This window comes from Caretta caretta, chromosome 20, assembly GCF_965140235.1.
Source record: "Caretta caretta isolate rCarCar2 chromosome 20, rCarCar1.hap1, whole genome shotgun sequence".
NCBI lineage: Eukaryota > Metazoa > Chordata > Testudines > Cheloniidae > Caretta > Caretta caretta.
The window spans coordinates 12,436,915-12,448,272 of NC_134225.1; the positions used below are offsets into that span (position 1 = coordinate 12,436,915).

Sequence of the window (11,358 nt, forward strand, 5' to 3'; positions counted from 1 at the left end):
AAGTTCAATCCTTGAGGGGGCCATTTAGGGATCTGGGGCAAAAATTGGGGATTGGTCCTGCTTTGAGCAGGGGGTTGGACTAGATGACCTCCTGAGGTCCCTTCCAACCCTGATATTCTATGAAAGCGCAATCAGTAGTGCAGAGTGGCCAGTACATATTAATGACTATACTTATGCAGAACAGTGAGCTGGAAATAAACATTACTATAAAAACCCTTGAAGCTACCAAATTAGCTAGTTGTACAGCAGTGACATGCTAAGGATTGGCAGAAGCACGGCATTCTGAAGTAAATCCTTTTGCATTTACCTTCAGACTCCAAGGCCATCTCTGCTGGATTAAGAAAAAAATCAAACTCAAACAAACATGTCTGGAGTTAAGGAATGCAATTTGCACTACAGTGCACTTGGCCCTGTAAAGTGCAGAGGTTGGCAGGTGCTTAAGAGCCCAACACTCACTGAACATAGTGAGGGGCTAAGTCACAGGCACTTTTTGAAAGCGTTCCCTCCTAGTCCATACTATGACCCAGAGACAGGCACGAGTCACCTTAATCACTTAACAGTTACACAGAAGGGACAAGGTAGGGGAGGACCAACTTCTGATAGTGAGACACACAAGCTTTCAAGCATACATAGACCTCTTCTTCAGGATTCAGTTTGTGTCCGTGCAGCAGCTTTCTTGCCATCACAAATGTGTCTCCCCTCACACCTTCCATGCTATTTATCCACGTTTGTATCAGTGTACAGAGGGCATGCACAGAAAGGAACATGGACCAACGGACAGTGGGAGGTTTTCTAGATAGCTGGAAGTAAGGAGGACGGGCCAGATTGATTACATAAATCAGTGTTTTTCAACCTTTTTGATACCAGGGACCAGCTTAGAATCATAGAATATCAGGGTTGGAAGGGACCTCAGGAGGTCATCTAGTCAAACCCCCTGCTCAAAGCAACACCAACACCAACTAAATCATCCAAGCCAAGGCTTTGTCAAGCCGGGCCTTAAAAACCTCTAAGGATGGAGTTTCCACCATCTCCCTAGGTAACCCATTCCAGTGCTTCACCACCCTCCTAGTGAAATAGTGTTTCCTAATATCCAACCTAGACCTCCCCCACTGCAACTTGAGAGCATTGCTTCTTGTTCTGTCATCTGCCACCACTGAAAACAGCCTTGCTCTATCCTCTTTGGAACCCCCCTTCAGGTAGTTAAAGGCTGCTATCAAATTCCCCTCACTCTTCACTTCTGCAGACTAAATAACCCCAGTTCCCTCAGCCTCTCCTTGTAAGTCATGTGCCCCAGCTCCTTAATAATTTTCGTTGCCCTCCGCTGGACTCCCTCCAATTTGTCCACATCCCTTCTGTAGTGGGGGACCAAAACTGGACGCAACACTCCAGGTGTGGCCTCACCAGTGCCAAATGGAGGGGAATAACCACTTCTCTAGATCTGCTGGCAATGCTCCTACTAATACAGCCCAATATACCATTGGCCTTCTTGGCAACAAGGGCACACTGCTGACTCATATCCAGCTTCTCATCCACTGTAATCCTCAGGTCCTTCCCATGCACTGTAGCAGTGCATGGGATTTCCTTCCTTCCTAAGTGCAGAACTCTGCACTTGTCCTCATTGAACCTTATCAGATTTCTTTTGGCCCAATCCTCCAATTTGTCTAGGTCACTCTGGACCCTTCCCTACCTTCCAGCGTATCTACTTCTCCTCCCAGTTTAGTGTCATCTGCAAACTTGCTGAGGGTGCAATTAATCCCATCATCCAGACCATTAATAAAGATGTTGAACAAAACCAGCCCCAGGACTGACCCCTGGGGCACTCCGCTTGATACCAGCTGCCAACTAGACATGGAGCCATTGATCACCACCCGTTGAGCCCGACAATCTAGCCAGCTTTCTATCCACCTTATAGTCCATTCATCCAATCCACACTACTTTAACTTGCTGGCAACAATACTGTGGGAGACCGTATCAAAAGTTTTGCTAAAGTCAAGATATATCACATGCACTGCTTTCCCCATATCCACAGAACCAGTTATCTCATCATGGAAGGCAATCAGGTTGGTCAGGTATCACTTGCCCTCGGTGAATCCAAAGCTTGCAGCCTTTCTAAACAGTGTCAGGGAGATCTGAGAGACAGGCCATTGAGAAAGACTGACACAGGTACTTAGGACAAATGGCTACTTGTGACGAAGTGGAAAATGTCCTAGTGTTTGCATGAATACTGTGCGCGCCTCAGTTTCCCCTATGTGTTGCACAAGTATCTAGGTGGTGGGATAAGGGTGTGTGACCTTTGCAGATACCCTGAGAGGGAAGGTACAAGTGCCGTCTAGCTCCCTGGGCCCAGACAATAGTTGTATCCTGGCAACTGATTGCCGGGCCCCATCCTCTGCAAGAGCCAGTTGGAGGAATTGGAGAACAAAGGGAGGTGGAGGCCAGGTGACCGGTTTGCCTGGGGAACAGCATACAAGATGGAGGAGGGGCAACTGGGTGTGACTGCAGGTGGACTGCTGGAGGCTGGTCAGACTCCTGGTTTGGGACTCAGGAGGAGAGACCCATGGCTCTGGGTCTCCTCAAGTTGAACTTTGCTGTAACTTCCTGCTTTCTGTGCTAACAAGATTCTGCTCTATGCTGTGTTCCAGACGACTAATAAACCCTTCTGTTTTACACCGCTGGCTGAGAGTCACTCCTGACTGCTGAAGTCGGGGGTGCATGGCCCCTTTGGAGGGCATGTAAGGTTTCCCCAGATGTCCTATTCAGGTGGCTCACTGCAGGGAGCTTATGGCGTACGACAGGGATGCTGAATGCTCTGAGGTCAGACCAAGGAGGAGCTGAAGCCCAGGAGGCTTGTCCTAGTGCGAGTGTGCCCCAAGGGGTAGTCACACTGCAAGAGGGGCCCCCCTGGTCTGGGGGCTAGTCTTCACCAGACTCACTGCAGCTGCGCTAAGGTAGGGCAGTAGTGTAAATGCACTATGAAGACCAGAGAGCGCTTTCCTGTCAGCATAATTACTCTACCTCAGTGAAAGGTGGAAGCTATGACAGAATGAGAGTGTTTCCCACTGACTTAGTGCTGGTGTGGACAGCTCAGGGGGGTGGCTTTTTCATATCCGTGACAGACATAAGTGACAACAACTTAAGCGGAAGCGTAGACAAGCCCTGAACTTCATTCAATGGTTCCAGAGCACCAAGCCCGTGCATCCATGAACTACTATAGGGTGGAAAAAAGTCCTCAATGCATCAAACCAACACCATATACCTGGCTAGGCCTCTGGAGAGGGCAGCACCCTTACCTGACCATGGTACTAATTAGGGCTGTCGATTAATCACAGTTAACTCACGCGATTAACTCAAAAAAAATTATTAAAAAAATGAATCACACAGTTACATTTCAATTGGTATTCTATTGTGTGTGTGTATTAAACATTTTCAGATGTTTTCTACATTTTCAAATATATTGATTTCAATTACAACACAGAATACAAAATGTACAGTGCTCACTCTATTCTATTACAAATATTTGCACTGTAAAATGATAAACATAATTCTATATTTGCGAGTTCAACTTTCATGATAAAGAGATTGCACTATATTACTTGTATTAGGTCAAGTGAAAAACACTATTTCTTTGGTTTTTTTGTAGAGCATAAATATTTGTCATAAAAAAGAAATATAAGTGAGCACTGTACACTTTGTATTCTGTGTTGTAATTGAAATAAATATATTTGAAAATGTAGAAAACATCCACAAATGTTTAAATGGTATTTTATTATTTTTAAGTGCGCGATTACATTTTTTAATTGCTTGACAGCCCTAGTACTAACAGGATATTAATCATGTTGCGTCTGTAGCAAAACGCATTTTGGAGCCAGCCACTGGTAATAAAGTCAATTATGAATTATGGCAAGGACAGGGCCTTAATAAGAACAGTCACTTCACTGGGATGATCCCCAGGAAATTGATTTAGGCCCTGGCTGCACAAGACATGACTGTAGCTTTATAACCAGTTTGTACCCCACAAAGCAAATTTGATCTGCTAGTTGGATCATCCATTTCTCCAGACCACAGACATGCTGCAGCTGGGGGACATAGTCCACTAGGTCAATGTGGGAACCCACAAACCACGATGCACACTGTGGAGGACTGCAAAATGGCAACTTCCTGGAGGTCTTCATGCCTTGAACATCACTAATAAGAACGCTGCGACTTGGCCGGATTGCATACACTAAATAAATAAAACGAATCACACATAGCTGTAGTTATGCCCCCACTCCAGCCTTCCTGGTTCACAAAGGTTGGGTCATGATGTAGAGTATCTGCACCCAATACACTGCCTAGAAGCATTTGTCTCAGAACACCCAGTCCCGGACCCAACAACTACATATTACCCAGCCAGTCTCACACCCACCTTGAAAAACCTAGGTATTGTTTCTTGCTGTGATATTGAGCCACATTATCCTTTATTGCCTCTAAAGTTTGTGTGGTTTTGAATTGCAAGACCACCACTGCACCTGGTTTTGGGTCCCAGAATGAAAGAAGTTGTGAACTGCTGCTCTAATACACAGAAGCATATATTCACCAAACTTAATGCCTAGAGTGGAAAGTTACTCCACTTCCTCCTTTAACCAAGTTTAAGATACTTTCATACTTTCAAAGATCTAAGCTGTCTCTCACTGTATCTTTGCAGGATACATGAATAGAAATATAGAATTGTAGGACTGGAAGGGACCTCGAGAGGTCATCTAGTCCAGTTCCCTGCATGAATATTAGAAGCCAGCAAAGAAACACTTACCAGAGTTGCCTTCTAAATCCATTTTACTGCTGCTGAAAGAACTGAAGCTTTGTTGGAGGACGCTTTGAGCCAGTCTCTGAATGTCACTCTCCTCCTAAAAATATCAACCCTACAGACGAAAAATGAGGAGATTCACAGATTTCTAAGACCAGAAGAGACAATTATGATAATCTAGGAGTGGTTTTTAACCTGTCACCTGCAGACCCCTGGGGGTCCACAGATTACGTCTAGGATTTCCAAAGGGGTCCTGCACCTCCATTCAAAATTTTTTAGGAGTCCTCAAATGAAAAAAAGCTGAAAACTACTGATCTAGGCTGACCTTCTGTAGAACACAAGGCATAGGACTGCCATGAATTAATTCCCATTTGACCTAGAGCAGATCTTTTTGAAATCAAAATTGGATGTCTTTCTAAAATTTGATGGAGAATCTACAACAGTTAGTAATTTTTCCAATGGTTAATTATCCTCACTGTTAAAAATAAACCTTATTTCCATTCTGCGTTTTTCTAGCTTCAACTTCCAGGCACTGGAAATAACTTTAAAGTCATTTCAGTTTATCCATCACAGCTATTAAGTGTCAAAGATCAACTGCACTACAGCAAGTGGTAGACTTTATATCTACGCTGTACATGCATAGGATACAAGCTTATTCTTGGGGGCCCACGTATAATGTAGGGTACCGGGAACCACGTATTCTTGTGCTCCACAGAGAAAAGGTTTCCTCCAAGATGCTAAAATCCACAGATTTTTGTCTGAAACATCCTCTTTTCCCAATACATTTAAGAGGATTCAAAGAACCAGTTCCCAAGAAAAATTAAGCCATGTATTTGGGCAGCTCAATTATCTTTTCTTATACACACTTAAAGTAATACTCCATCCTGAGCCCCTCCACCTGCCTGAGAGGTCAACACTTTTACACCTATCTTGTGGCTCATGATCTGTATAAAGAACTTTGTTCCTGATGTTTTCATTAAAACAAACAAACAAAAAACGCAAAGAGTTAGATTCTCTCCTGTCTTCACTGCAATTCATACAATTTGAATGCATCGGTCATCTAAAAAAAATCCTTCCCCCCAAGATTATAAGTCTAAATAAGACAGAATTTAAAGGACTGCACAGTCTAGAGACAACCTGAATCTCAGATTTGGTTGCCCATCAGAAAATATGTTTGCTACCCCGCCGGCCCAGCCGGGGAAAGGGAGAGGGGGAGGGATGGGGAAGGGCTACCCGGCCGGGGGGAGGGGGAGGGGGAGGGAGAAGGAGGGGAGGGGGAAGGGCTACCTGGCCGGGGGGAGGGAAGAGGTTACCGGCCCCCGGGGAGGGGAGGTGAACCTGGCGGGAGGCATTACCCAGCAGACTTTGCGCCGAACCGGCGCATGGTCTCAGTGTGAAGGCGGCTCCTGGAGCTCCGGAGCAGGCACCGCGAAGCTCCCGCGTCCCGCGCCGTGAGACCACAGCGAGGCGCTCACCACCACAGAATCACAGAATATCAGGGCCGGAAGGGACCCCAGAAGGTCATCCAGTCCAACCCCCTGCCCAAAGCAGGACCAATTCCCAGTTAAATCATCCCAGCCAGGGCTTTGTCAAGCCTGACCTTAAAAACCTCTAAGGAAGGAGATTCTACCACCTCCCTAGGTAACGCATTCCAGTGTTTCACCACCCTCTTAGTGAAAAAGTTTTTCCTAATATCCAATCTAAATCTCCCCCACTGCACCCCCGCCTTGGGCACCACAACGAGGCTCCAACCCCCCGCCCCCCTTCAAGCACCACAGCGAGGCTCCAACCCCCCCCTCCCCTCGGGCACCCCAGCGAGGCTCCAACCCCCCCTCCCCTCGGGCACCCCAGCGAGGCTGCTCAAGTCAGCCCGCCCACGGAAGGGGCGGAGTGGGAGGGGCCTGAGCACTCGGCACTCGGCGCAGGGGTTAGCTGGCGCCCCCCAGGGTCGGGCTTGGATTGGAGCAGGCCGTGTTGGGAGGGCGGGGCGAATAGGGGGAGTGCGGCTAAGGGGCCATGGTGCAGGCTGGGACAGCAGTGGTGGCAGGGGATGGAGCGCAGCCTGGATGGTAGAGCAGTGCATGCTGGGAACGTGGGTCAGAGGTGGAGCGGTGCAGGCTGGGACAGCAGCTGAGGGGCAGGAGCAGTGCATGCTGGGAACGTGGGTCAGAGGTGGAGCGGTGCAGGCTGGGACAGCAGCTGAGGGGCAGGAGCAGTGCATGCTGGGAACGTGGGTCAGAGGTGGAGCGGTGCAGGCTGGGACAGCAGCTGAGGGGCAGGAGCAGTGCATGCTGGGAGCGTGGGTCAGAGGTGGAGCGGTGCAGGCTGGGACAGCAGCTGAGGGGCAGGAGCAGTGTGTGCTGGGACCGTGGGTCAGAGGTGGAGCGGTGCAGGCTGGGACAGCAGCTGAGGGGCAGGAGCAGTGCATGCTGGGAACGTGGGTCAGAGGTGGAGCGATGTAGGCTGGGACAGCAGCTGAGGGGCAGGAGCAGTGTGTGCTGGGAGTGCAACTAGAGGGTCTGGGAGCTGTGTATGCTTAGGGTTACCTGCTTTCTGATTGCACAAAACCAATAATCCTGGCCCTGGCCCTTCCCCTTCCCCCCCCACTACTTTTCCCCTCCCTCGGTGGCTCGCTCTCCCTCAGCCTCCATCACTTTGGCTGGGCTGGGGCAGGGGATTCGGGTATGAGAGGGGGTGAGGGCTCTAACTGGGGGTGCAGACTCTGGGGTGGGGCCAGAAATGAGGGGTTCAGGCAGGAGGGGGCTCTGGGCTGGGGCAGGGAGTTGGAGTGCGGGAGGAGGTGAGGGTTCCAGCTGGAATGCGGGCTCTGGGGTGGGGCTAGGGATGAGGGGTTTGGGGTGTAGGAGGGGGCTCCAGGCTAGGGGGTGGGGGCCGAGGGATTCAGAGTGTGGGAGGAGGCTGTGGGTTCAGGCAAGGGGTTGGGGTGTGGGAGAGAGTGAGGGCTGGGGCTGAAGTCTCTGGGGTGTGGCCGGGGATGAGGGGTTCGTGGTGCAGGAGGGGTTTGTGGTACAGAATCCGAAAAGGGCTACAACTTCCTGAGGGCAACCCTTGCCGGTAATTAGAAGGAAGGGAGAGAAACAAAGAGAATTCCAGGAGAGTTGTGTGACGCTCCCCAGGAGTTCCCAGGGTTACGAGGCACCTTACCATCACGTGCCCTTCGAGTGAGGAAGTCTTGTCTGTGCCTGCTGTGGGTCAGTTCCCTGAAACTACCAGGCTCTGGCAAAACAAACCCTGCCACCCAGGCCTCCTCAGACCTCAGTCTCTTTGTACAGGTTAATGACAGACACACACCCACCCCCGAGTCTTCTGACCATTCCGTATAGTGTCCAGCCCTTTATCCACTGAACTCCCACAGAATTGTCAGGCCTGCTGTTCCCAGTGGAACAGTACACACCAGTTTATTACTTCTACTTTAGACTCTATACTTGATACTTTATTCCTTATACTCTATACTGCAAAACACACAGCACTTAGATATATTTCTAGTGAAAACAAGAAGCGAGATTATCAAAGAGCAGAGAGTCCAGTGATTGTCAGTAAGAATGCAAGCCAAAAATGGTTACATGTAAAATGAAATCATAACCTGCTCCTAGAAACTAAACTTAACCAACAGGTTAACCTCCTGTCTAAAGATGTTTCTCACCCAAAGTTCTCAACCAAGCCTGAGCGCGACCCCTCTTTCATCAAGCAAACTCGCTGTCCATCTACTTCGTAAGCGAAAGATGTCCCCCAATTATACTAGAGGAAACCTTTGATGTGTACCCCAAAATTGGGTCCCCACCCCCTGTCTACTTCCTGCTACTTTTCTTTCTTTGAAGTTCTCACAGTCCTTCTCAACTGAATGTGAACCCTACATGCTTAATGCACATGTAAACAAACAGATGGATAAACATTTCTTGCCTGAAAGAAAACCATTTTGTCACCTTTCCTGGTGACTAGTCCCAAGACACAGATCCTAAGAATGTAATTTTCAATGCATATACATGACTCTTGACGCAGCATCTGTACATGCGTTTCACAATGATATTGATAACACGGGCTTTTATTTGAGACTCATGGGGCAACCTTTTAGTGAACTAGAATGTACATACCAGGCCCAGACTCTGATGCCTGGCAGGGCAGAGGTCTGGAACTGGCCTGGAACTGGGCCATGGAGAATTTCTAGCATGTTGAGGGTGGGGGGGAGGCTCAGAAACAGAAAGGTTGAGAACCCCTGTTCTACTCTTCTCTTTGCTGCTTCATCACCCGTTTCAGTGTACCCTCCATTGCCCGGACTAGCAAACCTCTACACCGGCTTCTCCAACAGGCTCTCCATTTGCATAGATATCAGGGAAATCCCTGATGAGCCCCCAGCTGTGACAGAGAGGGCTGTTGCACCCCCACATCCTCCACAAACACAGACCGCGTTGAGACTTTTTTGTGTCTAAGCACCAACATATAGTCTATTTAATCCCACTACCAATACATAGCACCTTTATATTGTATCTCAACTTTCTAAACTCTTCTCCAAAAGTCCGGTGGGGGGGGGGGGGTAAGGTGTTTCCACTCAGAGACCACACTTTGTCAGGCTCTCCTAGCTTTTTGTCTTTCTGTTTCTCTTAGGGTGACCAGACAGCAAGCGTGAAAAATCAGGACGGGGGTGGGGGTGGGGGAATAGGCACCTGTATAAGATAAAGCCCCAAATATCAGGACATCTGGTCACCCAAGTTTCTTTCTCTGTCTGTTCCCCTCAAAGGGCTCCTGCCCATGTCCTTTTATACAGATTCCCTGTTAATGGAATGATTGGTTCCTTGACTCACTAGCCCCAATCTGACCTCGTAATCAGGTACACCTCTATCCAATTAGTCCTTCTGTGAGGAACCGAATTAGTAGGAATAGTGACCAGAGTGCTGACTCAGGTGCAAACCCTCAGCACTCTGTCACCTCATATCTGGAGATATGACCCCAAAATGTCCATTAGTGATCACCACACTCGATGCCCCCTGTTTTTGGGTCCTGATCATGTATCTTTTCCATATCACTGTACTCTCTTAGTGCCCATACTGCTTGCAGAAAGAGAAAAAGGACTGCACATTTTTGTCCCTAGCAAAACTAGTCCTATGAGATGTATGAGACTGAAACTTACCTCCCAGCTTCAAGTCCTTCCAGGGACACTGGTGTCCAGGATATTGCCAATGGATGAACTGTCAATTGAACAGCAGACCTGAGAAGTAACCGCGGCTTCCTGACTTTCTGTTCAAGCTGTACCTTCCTCCTGATTGCTGCAGGTCTGTGCCTCTCTTTCCCCAGGCTTTCTATCAAAGCATTCGAGTCTGTGCTTTTCAAGGGTGGGAATGAGAGACTGGTGAGAGCGCTCAGGAAGCAGAGAACATGGATTCTTCTGGAAAACCCCAAGACTCACCAGGAGGGAGTGTGTCTGCTGGTGAGGTAAGAGATCTAGGAGGCATCATTTTATCCTTGGGAATCAGTAGCCAATGGAGTGGCTGAGAGGGAACCTCCCGTTTATAGCTTTGTGGGCGGGGGTGTCCTGGGTGGAAACACACAGCTCCCACTCCTAGATATCAGAGCTGTATGCTCAGAGCAGCTGAGCTTTTTTGAAGTGTGCAATCTAGCCCATGAGCGGTTTCTTTTGTCTTCCAGTCTTCTGCTTAGATCTGGACTCATAACACCTGAGATCATACAGCGCCTCCTCCCCTGGGTGAATTCCCCCACAGAAAACCACCGAGTCACCAGCACAGCTTTCCTTGCCCAGGTCAGACACAGGGCTCTGAAGAGCAGTTTCACCATTAGACTGTTGTCTGCCTTTCTTTTGGGAGTTGTACAGTTCAGTTTATAGGAGTAATTGTCATTTTAGACAGTAGAATAGGTCCTCCTTTATATGGAAACCTCACCAGGAACTTCACGACACCTTTCTGAGTCCTCTCTCTCTGTGGTTTTTATTGCCATCATTGCCTATACTAGCTACACAACCACAGGTGCTGGCTGAGAGAGATACAGACAGAGTTTGGATGACTGGACCTCTTCTGCCAAGTCCTAGTGCTGATCCTAACCAATAGCTCCTGATTTTGGTTTCGCTCAGCAGATCTTCTGAATGAACCTAGTGTCCTAATACTACCAACCAAGCAACCCACAACTACATTCACGTCTATCTTAGGTTCTCATTACTCTAGTATCTGAGTACCTCCAAACTCTTTAATGTCTGTATCCCTACAACACCCCTGCGAGGTAGGGAAGCACTATTCTTCCTATTTTACAGGCAGGGAACTGATGCACAGAAGGGCTAAGTGACTTGCCCAAGGTCACACAGGAAGTCTTTGAGGGAGCAGGAAATTGAACCTGGGTCTCCTAAGTCCTAGGCTAGTGTGATACCTGCTGGAGCATCTTCCCTTTCCACAGCCTTCCTCCAACATCTGCATCATATTTCCCACTTACGGTAAGCAACTATCTTTGCGGCTCATCCGATTCTAAGAAAAACAACCTCTCTGTGCCTGTGATGGGCTTTACCTGGGCTTTGAGGCTCCTTTCAAGAGGCCCCATGGTCTCACAACACCCTG

The 11,358-nt window shown here is 48.4% G+C and overlaps 1 protein-coding gene and 1 long non-coding RNA gene across 2 annotated transcripts in view; one reads left to right on the plus strand and one right to left on the minus strand.

Annotated features, from left to right (window-relative positions):
- LOC142069647 (gametocyte-specific factor 1-like) overlaps positions 1–6,265 on the minus strand; it is a 27,607-nt gene extending 21,342 nt beyond the window's left edge. Inside the window, exons 1-2 of the mRNA XM_075121535.1 lie at positions 6,139–6,265; positions 4,790–4,898 (exon numbers count right to left, since the gene is read on the minus strand). Coding sequence (XP_074977636.1) covers positions 4,790–4,811 — 22 coding nt within the window. The 5' untranslated portion in view covers positions 4,812–4,898; positions 6,139–6,265. The remainder of the gene's footprint in view (positions 1–4,789; positions 4,899–6,138) is intronic.
- Positions 1–10,518, plus strand: part of LOC142069648 (uncharacterized) — a 19,231-nt gene extending 8,713 nt beyond the window's left edge. The window contains exons 2-3 of the long non-coding RNA XR_012665583.1: positions 10,094–10,231; positions 10,445–10,518. This is a non-coding gene — a long non-coding RNA (uncharacterized LOC142069648). The remainder of the gene's footprint in view (positions 1–10,093; positions 10,232–10,444) is intronic.
- Positions 10,519–11,358: the final 840 nt, after the last annotated feature.